We start from the raw sequence: 14841 nt of genomic DNA on the forward strand, positions 1-14841 counted from the left end.
AAAAGAAGGGGTACCATGTGTAATCCGCCAAAGTTCGAGGGTACCATGAGAAAAAACCGTAAAAGATAAGAAAACATGACTTATATAAACGTTAATTATTTTTATACGAGTATATCTAAAAATCTAAAAATAAAATAAAAAATATGGATTTGGATATGGTTTGAATCTTAACGACAAGATCCATATTCATATCCACGTAAATTTTTCTAGATCCATATCCGACCCAGATCTATTGGATAGATAAAAATGAGATCTATATCCGCCCCAATCAGGATTCGATCAGCGGACACAGTGGCAAATAATTGAAGCTTACGAAACTCGTTAGTTTCTGCGACAAAGAAGAGAAAACTGAAGTAGAGGTGATCATGGGCCGGGCCAATGCGGGCTTGGGCCGGGCCTTTCTAACAAAAACGGCCCATTTGTGTGGGCCGGGCCGGGTCGGGCCAGGTGCGTGGACTTATTTAGCAAGCCCAAACCCGGCCCTTATGGGCTAATGCGGGCTTTTGGGCCTAAATGGGCTTTTTCAGGCCCTAAAATTTACAATTTACCCTAGGAAATAATTAGCGTAATACCTTCAATTACAACTTTTAAAATATACATAGTGTATAAAATTGCACAAAATATGATGAAATGCATATGAATTGCCCTCTAAAATAAAATAATGACAAAAATCGCCACTTTAGAATGCTTAATCATACATTCTTAGATATGATTTATGTTATGTATACTTTGTTTTATAAATCTAAAAAAATATACTTGAGTTTGTAAAGAGTTGGGTAAAACTTTAACGCTACTTTAATAGGTTTTATTAGAAAAAATATTCATTATAATAAATATGGGCCGGGTCGGGCCAAAATTTGGGCCTAATGCTTGGCCCAAACCCGGCCCCAAAATATTTTGGGCCTTTTTAGGCCAGCCCATGGGCTTTTTTGGGCCAAAACTAAAGGCCCAAGCCCTTCAAAAAATCGGGTCGGGCCGGGTAGGGCCAATGGGCTTGGACCATTTGATCAGCTCTAAACTGAAGTCATTATACATTTATACTCCTCTCCCCTGACCTCACCACTTCCATTTTTTAACGACCGACGAACTTACTCAGTCAACTCCCCATTTTTATCCCCGGAGGTATTCTTCTGTATCTATCTTCTTATCAGGTCTTGAATTTGTAAGGAAATGTATGAGTTTCATTATTAGTTGGAACGATTGACTTTCCAGCTACTTGTCATAGTAATTCTTCAAATTATTGTAATTTTTTAATTATTCCAATGAACATATGTAGAGTGATCCGATGCTGTGTATTCTAGTTTAATAGCGCGGATAACCATGGCGTCAAATTGTGAATGTATGATTATTAATTTGTGTTTCTTATCATTTCCAGTGGATGATTTGGTGACTTATTTTCCCGACAGACATTTTCTCGATGCGAGATTTTGTCGAACAAATTAGTTTGTTTTGGGGGAGGTGAGGGCAATTTGTGCATAGAAATTGGGAAGACATTTGAGGAAACGAGAGAAAACAAAGAGAGGAAGTGATTGAGAGAGAAAAAGAGAGAGAGGTTTCAAAAGGCGAGAATGGGTTCGAAGAATGGAGAAACTTCGGCCCCTGCTGTTATTCTTCGGAAAGATCCTTATGAAGTTCTCAGTGTTTCTAAAGATGCTACTGATCAGGAAATTAAGACTGCTTATCGCAAACTCGCTCTCAAGTATGTTTTTGTTTCGTCTTTTCTTGTTGGGTTTTTCCCTCCTAATTATGGAGGATGCTAATTGGTTTTTTTGTTATTTTTAATCTCCGTTGCAATTACACTAAATAGGGATAAACAACTTTTTCCCAACATTTCTTGTCTTGTATTTTTTTTTTTTTTTTTGTTGTTGTTGTTGTTGTTGTTGTTGTTGTTGTTGTTATTGTTACACATGGACAAGTTTACTTGAATATGTATGTCACTTTTGGTATTGATCAATCTCCTGTTGCAAAATTGACAGTTTTAAAAATTGAGAAAAAAGGGTCATCTAACTCACAATTAGACAAACGCATCGTTGAATCCATACTTGCTTGTTTTTAGGCTTTGTCTACTAAACGTTTTAACAGAAAGAAAGAGTTTTATGATTATCATGAAGGGTAGTTTCGTTCCTTACTGTGGAGTTGTCATATTTTAGCTGTTATGGGACTTTGCCAACATATCCTGCTACCTCAGTTCAAGTTCTCATGCCCATCTGCTATCACTGTTCAATTAAAGGTAGCTGTTTTGTGGACTGTGTTAACTATACAGAATAGAAGGACCTACGCCAAGGTTTATGGGTGGTTTTATTTTGGTGGCATCGAAACTTTCTATCTGATTTTTTAGGCATCGTTTAGTTGTGGAGTCATGTACTTGTGGCTTTATGCTAACTTTTTACACATAAGCTAGTTGTTCACCTCATCCTTGGGGGGGAAAACGTGTCCTTTTGCAAGTTTATTACAATGATAGTGAATTCCATCATCAACAAAATGTACTAATAAAGATTCAGTGTAGGTATCATCCTGACAAAAATGCCAACAATCCTGAAGCTTCAGAGCTTTTCAAGGAGGTTGCATATTCTTATAACATCTTATCTGACCCAGAAAAGAGAAGGCAATATGATGCAGCCGGATTTGAGGTATCCTTGCTTTCCTTTAACTCTTTATTTTATGATCGCTCCATATTTTTCTGGATTGTGATATCATCTATCCCATAATTTTCAATTTTCTTCCTACGGTTGACATGGGACCAAACAACGAAGATGAGTCATTCTGTAAAATTTTTGACTCACCAGAATGCGCTTTTTCTCAGCATGAATCTGACTTGTATGAACTCCCAAGTGTTCAACTACTCTAAGGTGTTCAACTATTTGTCGGATATATTTTCTGTTATCATAGAAGCACCAAACTATTTGCTTATGATAGAATGCTGCTCTTATTTGTTGAGAATAAGATATGAGAAAATTTACTACGCCATAAATATAGAGAAAACCTCAGCTGATATAAAGTTGATTTTGAGACAAGTCCAGGTGGAACACTACACATCCCATGTACTGCTGCATGTCTGTTTTATGCAGATTATGGTATGATAACCTTGTGCACCTTATTAGGTTAATAAAGAGAGAAGTTTCACCCTAACTTGAAAAAGATGCAGAGAGATGCTTATCCATTAGTGTTTATTGGTTAACGAAAAGAGACAAGGTTAATGTCTTTTGCAGATGTATTGTTGCTTGTAAAAGCGATGTGTGAGATGGTCAATTGTTGTGCACCTATTGACATATTAGGATGTCCTTTTTGTAAATGTTTAAATTTCAGACCCTATGATCGTTTATATGTATGTCAACCGTTAAGGGATGCAGGAAAGACTAGATCTTGATTTAACTTGATTAAGATAGTGGACTTTGAAATAAGATGACCTTCTCCCTTAGTTTGGAATTTGGGTAAAGTTATTTGAGGGAAAGGAAGGGGAGGGAGGGAGAAAAAATTATTTGTTTGGTTAGGAAATTGTGGTTGGAGCCTTGGACTTTGGAGGATTTGTAAGGAAGGGAAAATGAATCGCTTCAGTTCCTATTAGGCAAATTAAAATCCGTCCAACATAGGAAAGTTTTGGAGGAAAAATGCAGTGTCCCCCTTCCCCCCTTCCCCTCTTTCCCTTTTGCCCATCCCCCTCTCCTCCTCATTCCTCTTCAATTGTTATCCAAACATACCCTTTAGGTGCATTTCAGATGCTCACATGATCACAAGTGCTGCAGTGCATACTAAAGCTTGAGCATGAAATCTAAATCTGAAAGACTTGCCATTTTTTTAGCCTTGATACAAGTTTCATAGCCTGCTGTTAGTTGAAACTTGAAAGTGCAGTAATGATCTATTTATTTTTATCGTTATGTTCTATTTCTAGTTTTTTGCTCTTAATCCAGGGAATTATAATGAGAAATCTACTTTTTAGTGAGCTACTCTGAGACTTCAAGGCAGGGTTTGAAATCGCTGTACCGGTTGCATTTCTTGGTCACGATAGTGGTGTATCCAAATCGTACTTGGTGGTGCAGTTCTTGCATCCTTGGTCACTGTTGTTTTTAACAAATTTTATATGAGAAGTTTTGATAACTGATTTAGTTATCTATTGTTGATTCCGTGTCACGTTAATGTCTAAATGAATCTTTAAATTCTATTTGGACCAACATTATTATATCAGAATATTAGGCCACAATCAATGGTCTTATATACAAAAAAACTAGGCTAGAGAAACATCTTGGGCCTTTTTTGGGCCTTATCAGACCGAGTTGGTTGGGCCCTGGTGATCTTTCCCCCTTTGTATTTTGGTCGTGACCGTATAGTGATATCTAGTGTCGTTTCGTCTGATCCCGACCATCCCGATATATCTTGGGTGATATGATATGTCCGAGCCGATATCTTGAGCCATCTTTTAAGCCCTCATTTCCTCGAAATTTATGATAGATTGGGAAATTAATGTCTGATGATGTGGAAAAGCATAGGAACAGTTATATGCCCGGAACATCACTAGCCTATGCGTCGCTTTGAGTATAGTATGAGCTTTGCTTGTGGACTCAATTTTGTGTAGACGTAGGATGCTGTGTCACTGAGAACCTAGAGATTTAAACCATGGTTTCAATGGAATACAAGTTTGGAGCTCTAGTGCACTTAAAAATCTGCTGCATGTTTGAGGTGCGCAGAGAGCGTGCGTAGTATGGGATAAGTCCTTGAAGAGGATATAATGTTGTTCCAGTTATCAGATTTCTAGTTGAGGCACAAGACCCCTTCTTTCTCCTCCCTGTTTAGGAAACCATGAGTTTCTCAACTATTGTGCTTCACTTCAACCATTTTGTTGAATTTCTTTTTTCACCCTGAAAATCATCACTCCGAAATTTGAATCTGCAATTCTCTCTTTGGGTTTATACCTGGTACCTCCTTTTCTAGTTCACTTATGACTCACTATAATTACGGGCTTATTGAAAATGACTCACCTGTTGAGTATAAGATGGAATTTGTAAGTTCACAGTTCACACTACTGCCATGGTCCATGAAAATAGTTACACCGGGCCCACTATTAGAGCTTAAAAAAGTGTAAGAAATAACTCACGAGTGGGTATCTCTCAGAATCTCGCTTGATTGGAAAATCTCATGACAGTTGTTTTGTGGTCAAACTAATTTTTAGTGTAAGAAATACACATTACATTTGCTTTATACACGTCAAGGCTTGTTTTCTTTTGTTCATATCATTAGTTACATATTACTAAAAATTATAAAAATTTGATATTCATAATCTACTCGGTAAGACAATTTCAACAAGATTTCACATGCCTATCTTTTATGTTATATATTAGAAGTTGCATCGGAGATTCTCCTCACACATGAATAGTGCCAAAAAAGCAAATGTATAGAATTCATTGGAATGGAGGAAGTATATTTTTCAGAGACCAATTAGGCGTCTCATTTGACTTCACATTAGTACGTTGGGCTTAGCATGCTAGATTAAGAGGAAGGATAACAAAAGAATATAGATTTTAGACTTGTTCACACACTGGTTTCTGTGCTTATATATGTGGTGTATTTATATTTTCCGATGTTTTGAATCCTGCTAAAATAACTGAGCAGGCTTTGGATGCTGAGGGCATGGATATGGAAATTGACTTATCCAATCTTGGAACTGTGAACACAATGTTTGCAGCTTTATTCAGGTGAAAAGTGGTTTTGTTTTTATGTTTCCAATTGAGTTGCGGCGCTGCTCTTACTGGCTAGTGCTGTCCATTTCAGTAAGCTTGGCGTGCCTATCAAGACGACAATATCTGCTAATGTTTTGGAGGAAGCATTGAATGGTACTGTGACTGTACGCCCACTTTCTGTTGGGACATCAGTTAGTGGAAAGGTAATTCCACAGTAAACTCTTATGTTATCCATGTGTTATAAACTAGTACTCAGCCATGAACTTGCATTTCAAGGGTTCTGTTACTCCCTCCATCTCACCTATTTCTTTATGTTTACTTTTTCACATTTGCCAATATATATTTTGTTTTGTTCATATCTTTATTTACATACAACAACATCAGAGCCTTAATCCCAAAATGATTTGGGGTCGGCTGACATGAATCATCCTTTGGAACCGTCCATGGGTGAACTCACACCTCAATGCGAGAAAATAGAAAAGAAAAAGTGAAAAACAAAAGGAGAGTGGAACATAATACAAAAGCCAGGTAAACTTATAGGTTTTAAAATCGAAGTCCGGATTTCTTTTATAAAACTTGGAATTTAAATCGAGAATAAAGATATTATTTACATATTATTAAAAATTATAAAAATTTAATAATTCTTAATGTAATCGTTAAGACGATTAAAAAAAGATCTCACATGAATATATTTTATGTTATATACACAACAACAACATTACCCCAGTGCCTCAATGGCTCCCGCAAATTGCGGGGTAAGGAGGGGTCGGATGTACGCAGCCTTACCCTTGTGTTAGTAACACAAAGAGTCTGTTTCCAAATGACCCAAGATGAAAATTGCGCCGAGAACTGCATTGAAGGACCTCTACTTCACAAAAGAAAGAAGGGCAACCACTTTAGTGAGCCATTTTGATTTATTCCATTATAATCCATAACCAAAGAGTAACGAATCTCTAATATAATTTCTAATATATAACATAAAAATATATTTTATGTTATATATTAGAAATTATATTAGAGATTCTCGCCACTCATGAATAGTGTCAAAAAGTAAATGTAAAGAAATGGGTGAGATGGAGGGAGTGCTAGAAATCTGAAGAATAGCAACTGGAAGACCACAGTGTTATTTTATAGGCAGCTTTTAAAATTTGAAACTCAATGGCAACTTCTTTCATTATAGTGTTCATATGTTGATTTTCCATCTTTCACAGGTAGATAAACAATGTGCCCACTTCTTTGGTGTGACAATCACTGACGAGCAGGCAGCAGCAGGTATTGTAGTCCGTGTTTCATCTGCTGCCCAAAGCAAATTTAAGGTAAAGGTGCTGTTTGCGAATGATAGATTTAGTCATCCAGCCTTCACAATGATCTCAACACTTACATATATTTCTTGGGACATTTTCAGCTTCTTTACTTTGAGCAAGATGTTAATGCGGGTTATGGCCTTGCATTACAGGTATCTGATTCATCTGTTTATCGTAAATTTGTGGTTAGTACTTCCCCTGTTATCAGTTGCATTTTTGCTCCCGCAACATGTTTTCTCCCCCTCTTACATTAGTTGTCATCTTTAATGGAAGAACTAATAAATGATGATGAATGGGAGGCTACCTGAGAAAATGAAGGGAGTAAATTTTCGTCGCTTAAATCGTCTCATATTAAGAGTGAGCAATCTTACAGTGTCTTGGTGAAATTGGCCTAAATTGGAATGGCCCAAGTGCCGTACAGAAATTTCCTTGGAAAATCTAAGCACCACTGCACAGCATGGTCTACGGTGCAGAGATATGTGTTTCACATAAGCTTTTGGGTTTTGGATAGGTTTCCAGTGAAATTTTGGGGCTCACTTAGGTGAATGATTAGTTCATCTAGCATGATATGTACAGTTGCCATTCACTATGTATTTCTTTTTTCATGCAGGAGGATAGTGAGAAGACAGGGAAAGTGACATCTGCTGGCATGTATTTCTTACACTTTCAGGTTTATAGGCTAGATTCTACTGTCAATGCGGTGAGTCAATGTTCAGTTTTTGCGTCTTTCCAAATATTACAATTTGTTCGGTCTGTTGATCTTTCGGTGTGGCTATACAGTTATCCATGGCCAAGGACCCTGAAGCTTCGTTTTTTAAGAGGTTGGAGGGTCTGCAACCATGCGAGGTGTCCGAATTGAAGGCAGGAGCTCACATATTTGCAGTCTATGGTCTGTACTAGCTTTTTTGCTCTGATTGTTTTTGTGAGCCTTTGTTATTTGCACTTAAGCTACAAAATCTCTGATTTATGCAAAAGCTTATCTGCGAAAACATAATGCTATTACTGACTATTTGTGATATAAGTATCGGTAATATCCACTTTTTTTTTCCCTTTTTTTTCTTCTCATATAGGTGACAATTTCTTTAAACCTGCATCCTACACAATCGAGGCACTTTGTGCAAAGTCGTACGAGGACACAACAGAGAAACTGAAAGATATAGAGGCACAAATTCTGCGAAAGAGAAATGAACTTCGTCAGTTTGAGACTGAGTATAGGAAGGTACATATACATGCTGCAGATACTCATAGTTCTCTTCTTCCCTCTTTAGTCTCATTATTATATGGGATTGTAATATTTTTTTTTCTCATGTACCTTTGTTTATTGCAGGCATTGGCTCGGTTTCAAGAAGTGACAAACAAATACAACCAAGAAAAACAGTCTGTAAGTTTTCTTCAGTTCATATCCGATAGCTATTATCTGTGTGTTAATGTACTTGTATGTGTGTTAATACTTTTGTTGGCTCTGGGATATGTGCGTTCTTATGTTATCATTTATGAGATTCTCGTTTGGTTCTGCTTTTATGATTTATGAGTCTATGACCAGTGTAATGTGTGGATTTCTATGTATATTTTGAAGACCCAATCTTTTGGTGCTTATTAACTCAATGAGCTATTGATTTTTCATTTTGTTATCTTATGAAAATTATATAAGTAGAAGTCATACTAGTACTGTGGAGGACTAAATTTTTTCTCCCCATGTAATTTGGTAGAGCCACTTTCAAGTTTCAACTTGTTTGGCAAAGCTGACTGTTTTGTTTGGAAATATCACAAGGACTTGTTTGGATGGTGGGAGGGTTTCAAGGGGAAGGGAAGAGAGCTATTTCTATAGTATGGTAATTAAGTTGGGTTGCAAGGAAATGGAGGGATCCGTTACCCCTGCTTCAAGCGAATTAAAAATCTTCGAACAAAGGGAAAAATTGGAAGCAAAATAGTCGTATCTCCATTGCCCCTCTCCCCACTTAATTAAAAGAAAGGGTTAGTGTACCGTTTCTCCGGGTATACCCGCAGTATTCTGTTTAGCAGGTGTCATACGAAGTACGAACTGGTTAGCTGTGAATAAATGCCAAATAGTTGTTTTGTTTGATAAATACAACCTTTTATGGGCCTTTTATGACAAACCTGATGGTTGAAATTTCAAACCCTTGTGTCAAGGACAAAACTACCTGATTTGTCAGGTTTAGTAATTAACTTAGTCAAGTGGGATCATCTGAGAGTGGAAGCCCTGAAAGTCCAGTCTTTACCTAGCAGCACAGACGTAGATTTCACCAAACTGAGCTTAAGTCTTGCTCCCAACTGTTTGTTACTCGAATTCAGGCACACTCGTGGGACATGAGAGGTTACATCCTAGTGTCAGATACGTCCTGACTCAAAAAATTTCCGACATAGAGACTCTGTACTGTAATAGGGATACTAGGACACTCATAAAAAAAAAAAAAAAAAAAAAGAAGCTCGAGGCTCCTTTAGGGCTAAAAGTCTTTTGAGCCATAGAAAAACAAATTTAAGAGTGTAAATAAATACTAGAGGTACAAGGCTTAAAATCGTAGATATATTGACTATATGCTTTATACAAGCTATTTCCTCTATTTTACCTCCTTGTCTTTGCTGGGAGAAGTGTCGAATTGGGTACTGTCTGTGTTGTGTTTAAAAAGGATAGTATCTCAGAAATAAGGGTTTTAGTGTCATAGGCTCCCAAAACCCAGATATTAGCACCATTTTATCCAGTTCGTAAGTGAATGCCTTGGAATACAGGTAGATGACCTACTTAAGCAACGAGACAATATTCAATCTTCATTCACTACAGTCAAGACAGTGAGTTATCCTGGGAGTGGCACTAATGAAGCGAATGGGAGCTCAAGTAAGATCCCAGTTGATGATACCAGGCCTGATAGCCCTGGGGATGATGACGGAAAAGACAAAGCATCACGGAAAAAGTGGTTCAATCTTAATCTCAGGGGATCTGATAAGAAGCTTGGGTGATATTTTCTCAGCCAAGTATCTTCTTTCCGTTGGTCTCCTTTTCATTCATTGCTTCCCTTTATCAGAATGTTCAGAAGAAGCATATATATATATATATATATATATATATATATTTATATATATATATATATATATATATATATATATATATATATATAGTCGGGATCCGGTGAGAACTCCTAAATATTTGAGGATTGAGGATTAGTGAATACAATATCACAAGTTCTTCAATACAATATCACGAAAAATTTGACCTTTGCCAAAAAAAAAAAAAATTTAAAAAAAAAAATTATAATTTTTTTTTTGCACAGGTGTTTTTTTTTTGTGATATTTTATCGAATAAGTTCTCCGATATTGTATTGAACAACCCGTGATATCAGAACAAATCCTCAATCCTCAAAAAGATATAGTGTATCCTCACATGATCCCATTCATATATATATATATATATATATATATATATATATAAAGATCCAGGTGAGTCACCTATATTTTTGATTAAATGAAAGTCACTTATGTATCACACGCTGTACACAAAAATATCACTTGTTAATTTTTGAACCAAACAATAACAAGGACTACAAATTGCCGGAGCTCTAGGTGGTTTTAATGCCCATGCCAGCAATATCGTTTCTGCCATTTGGATTTATATTAGAATCACATTCAATCATCACTGTACTTGTGCAGTTTAATGGTGGAGCCCCAGGTTTCCAAAGCTGTTATTGCATTCCATAAACTATCTTCTACCCCTTCCTTCTCAGTTGGGCTTAGCCCATCAAGAATCATGCACTAATGACTTCTGACTTTTCACCATGGTTCAAAATCCCGGTTGATAAAGCAATACGTCAAGGTCAAAGTATTGCCCGCAACTCTATCAGATACAGCCACAAAGATTCAGAGTTGTTTTGCCTACCGTATTTTTTCTCCATAAAAAAAGCACTTTCCGTGGCCTAATTTTATTTTATTTTGACACAAGGATAAATAATGTCCGAACATTTATTGTTTAAAATGATACGAAACTGATGATATACAGTACCATTAAAATAGGTATAAGAGAGCATCTCCATAAAAACTGCGAAATATCGACAAATTAGTCCGAGATGATCACATCGAGTACAATTCTTTATTAGTATATTCTTTATTATTCATTAAAGGTAATTATGTTACAGAAGACGCATATATATGTATTATTCTTCTATACACAAAAGTAACTATGTTAGGTTAGGAAGCTAGAGCACACCGGTATACATAATATATATACTCGGTAGTTTGCATTCTCTTGAAAAAAGAGGTACTGAGAATTACAAAGGACCGTTTGCCCTTCCCCATGCCTATGATTTCACTCTCAATCAACTCAAGTAGGAGAACAATAAACTTTCTTTTGTTTACCACATGATATAATCCCCCAACTCTTCAAGTTTAACAAGTCTAGGACGTGATTCGAAAAAATACTCCCCGGAGACCTATATAATTAACAAATAATGTAGACGGATTAGAATGATGGACAAGATGACTGACAAGATGACTGACAACGTGATATTTTTGTGTAGAGCGGGTGATACATAAGTGGACTCACGGGACTCAAAAAGATAGGGTGGACTCATGTGATCCTAATTCTATATATATATATATATATATATATATATATATATATATATATATATAGAATTAGGATCACATGAGTCCACCCTATCTTTTTGAGTCCGTGAGTCCATGATACAATATCACACCTTATATTAAACAATATCACAGCTTATATTCAAAAAAAAAAAAAAATTCGAAAAAAAAATTTGAAAAAAAAAGTCGTGATATTGTTTTGTAATACAATATCACACGTTACACTAAACAATATCACAACTAGCTTAAAAAAAAAAAAAAAAAAAAAAAAAAAAAAAAAATTGAAACAAAAAATCGTGATATTGTTTTGTAATACAATATCACACGTTATACTAAACAATATCACATCTTACATAAAAAAAAAAAAAAAAAAAAAAAAACTTTTTTGAAAAAAAATGAAAAAAAAAATCGTGATATTGTTTTGTAATACAATATCACACGTTATACTAAACAATATCACCGTTTTTTTTTTTTAAAAAAAAAAAAAAAAAAAAAAAAAAAAAACCTTTTTCGAAAAAAAAAAAATTCGAAAAAAAAAATTCCGAAAAAAAAATCGAAAAAAAAAATTTGAAAAAAAAAAAATTCGAAAAAAAATTTGAAAAAAAAATTCGTGATATTGTTTTGTATAGTGCGTGATATTATTTTATGGACTCATGGACTCAAATATATAGGTGACTCACCTAGGATCTTCGCTCTCTTTTCTCTCTCTCTCTATATATATATATATATATATATATATATATATATATATATATATATATATAGCAAAGTTCTAATGAGTCCACCATATATTTTGAGTCCCTAAGTCCTCACTACATCCCTTAGATATCCCACTAAGGATGGTTGAGATTGAAAGCAAAAAAGCATACTTAACACTAATGAGTTTCCTATACACTAATTAATCCACTTTATCTCTCTAGCTTTAATTATACATTCACTAATGGATTAATTATACACAAAAAAAAAATTTTGAGCATAATTTTTTTTTTTGGACTGAAACTTTATACAAATGTTACTACACTTTCACTGTTTTAAAAGTGTAATTTCAACGGAAAAAGTGTAATTTCAACGGAAAAAATTGCGGTTTGACGGATTTTATTTTGAAATGTGAAAATTTGAAGCAAATTTACAATATATTTTGCGTTTTACGAGTGTAACTCAGTTTTTCGACAAATATTATTTTGAATTTTTCCAATTTTAACACAACTCATTGTGAATTGAGTGACTTATAAGTGTAACTTTAGTCTTTTAAAAGTGTAATTTTAGTCCATTAAAGTGTAATTTTAATCCATTAAAGTGTAATTTTAGTCCATTAAAGTGTATTTTTAGTCCATTGAGAGTGTATCTTTAGTCCATATTGAAAGTGTAATTTTAGTCCATTAAAGTATAATTTCAGTCCATTGAGAGTGTAACTTTAGTCCATTGAGAGTGTAACTTTTGTCCATATTAAACATATAACATGAGTCCATTGAGAGTAAAACTGTAGTCCTTAAGAGTGTAACTTTAATAGATATAAGTGTAACTTTAGTAGAGAAAATGTAACTTTAATAGAGATAGTCAGAACTTTAATAGAGAAATCAGTAATTTTAGTAGAAAAAAGTGTAATTCTAATAGAAATAAGTGTAACTTTAACTTTAATCGAAAAATGTGTAATTCTAATAGAAATAAGTGTAATTCTAATAGAAATAAGTGTAACTTTAACTTTAATAGATATAAGTGTAATTTTAATCGAAAAATGTGTAATTCTAGCAGAAAAAAGTGTAATTCCAAGGATAAAAAGTGTAATTTTAAAGGAAGAAGTGTAATTCTAATGGAAAAAAATGTAATTTTAACCTAGGAAAAAGTGTAATTTTTAACAGACAAAAGTGTAATTTTAAGCAACAAAAGTGTAATTTTAATGGAGGAAAGTGTAACTTTAATAATAGAGAAAAATGTAACTTTAATAGAAAAAAGTGTAATTTTAATGGAGAAAAGTGTAATTTTAATAAGTGTAATTTTTTTAGGAAAAAGTGTAATTTTATGAGACAAAAGTGTAATTTTAAGCAACAAAAGTGTAATTTTAATGGAGGAAAGTGTAACTTTAATAATAGAGAAAAATGTAACTTTAATAGAAAAAAGTGTAATTTTAATGGAGAAAAGTGTAATTTTAATAAGTGTAATTCTAATAGAGAAAAATGTAATTTTAATACAAAGATCTCACAAAATTAAACAAGATCTAAAATTAAACAACTTATTGAGATCTTTTTTTAGATCTAAAATTAAACAAATCATAATTTTCTTTCAAAAACTAAATCTATAACAAAAATCACAATTTCTTTTAAAAAAATAGATCTAAAATATGCTAATGTAAATAATATACACAATAACACTAAAAAAGATTTCCTAAAAAAAAAGTCACATACTATATGACTAAAATATAGTAATTGTTTTATAAAAAAAACCACATTTGATATTTATTTTTAAAAAAGACTCACATCTTCACCATCACAATAACACCATACACAACTTTACGAAAAAAAAAACCCAGAAATTTCAGATCTGACCGGAAAAAAAAAAAAACGAAAAGGAAGGTGACGGCGTGTGGTTGGTGACGGTTGTTAGAAAAGACTCGCATCTCCACCATCACAACAACACCACACACAAATTTACTCGAAAAAAAAAAAGAAAAAAAAGAAAAAAAACAGGAACTTCAGATCTGACCGGAAAAAATAAAAAAAATAATAAAAAAAAGAAGAAATGAGGAAGGTGGCGGCGGGATGGTTGGTGACGATTGTGGTGGGGTGTTTGGTGGGGTGGTGTGTAATGGGTTGGGGTGGTGATTAGTGGGAGAGAGGGTGAATTATTTGGGGTGATTTTATTGGGTTTTTATTGGGTTTTTTTTGGGTGATTTTTGGAGGTTTTTGATTTATTTAGATTTTAGAGAGATTGGAGGAATGAAATTGTGTGAGAGGTGAGAGAAATGGATGAGTGAAAAGGTATATATATTTAATTAGTGGTTAATTGAGATGAGTTAGTGATTAATTAAAAAGAGTAGAGAGAGAGAGAGTTAGATTAGCTAATTAATCTTCATTAGGAGGTTTCATCTAAGCCACCCATCTTCCTCATCCAAGGGCTTGGATGAGGACTTATGGACTCAAGGTTTGTGGGTGGACTTAGGTGAACCCAATACTATATATATATATATATATATATATATATATATATATATATATATATATATATATATATATATATATATATATATATATATATATATATAGGGTCGAGATCCG

At 34.1% G+C, this 14841-nt stretch overlaps 1 protein-coding gene across 1 annotated transcript; it reads left to right on the top strand.

The window, feature by feature from the left end:
* The first annotated feature begins 1032 nt into the window (after positions 1-1032).
* LOC141623406 (chaperone protein dnaJ 15-like) lies at positions 1033-10059 on the top strand. Its single transcript, XM_074439521.1, has 12 exons — positions 1033-1122; positions 1376-1699; positions 2507-2630; positions 5605-5687; positions 5764-5875; positions 6884-6988; positions 7078-7128; positions 7587-7676; positions 7757-7865; positions 8047-8195; positions 8304-8357; positions 9725-10059. Exons 2-12 carry the CDS (start codon positions 1569-1571, stop codon positions 9950-9952), a joined length of 1236 nt encoding a protein of 411 aa, XP_074295622.1. The 5' UTR covers positions 1033-1122; positions 1376-1568; the 3' UTR covers positions 9953-10059.
* The last annotated feature ends 4782 nt before the right edge of the window (positions 10060-14841 follow it).

Source organism: Silene latifolia, chromosome X (assembly GCF_048544455.1).
Source record: "Silene latifolia isolate original U9 population chromosome X, ASM4854445v1, whole genome shotgun sequence".
NCBI lineage: Eukaryota > Viridiplantae > Streptophyta > Magnoliopsida > Caryophyllales > Caryophyllaceae > Silene > Silene latifolia.

Excerpts from the sequence above, each read along its gene's own strand:
- LOC141623406 (XM_074439521.1), top strand. The coding sequence starts at position 1,569 with ATGGGTTCGAAGAATGGAGAAACTTCGGCCCCTGCTGTTATTCTTCGG. Across the intron at positions 2,631-5,604 it reads ATGATGCAGCCGGATTTGAG|GCTTTGGATGCTGAGGGCAT; the intron begins GTATCCTTGCTT and ends ATAACTGAGCAG. Across the intron at positions 5,688-5,763 it reads ATGTTTGCAGCTTTATTCAG|TAAGCTTGGCGTGCCTATCA; the intron begins GTGAAAAGTGGT and ends TGTCCATTTCAG.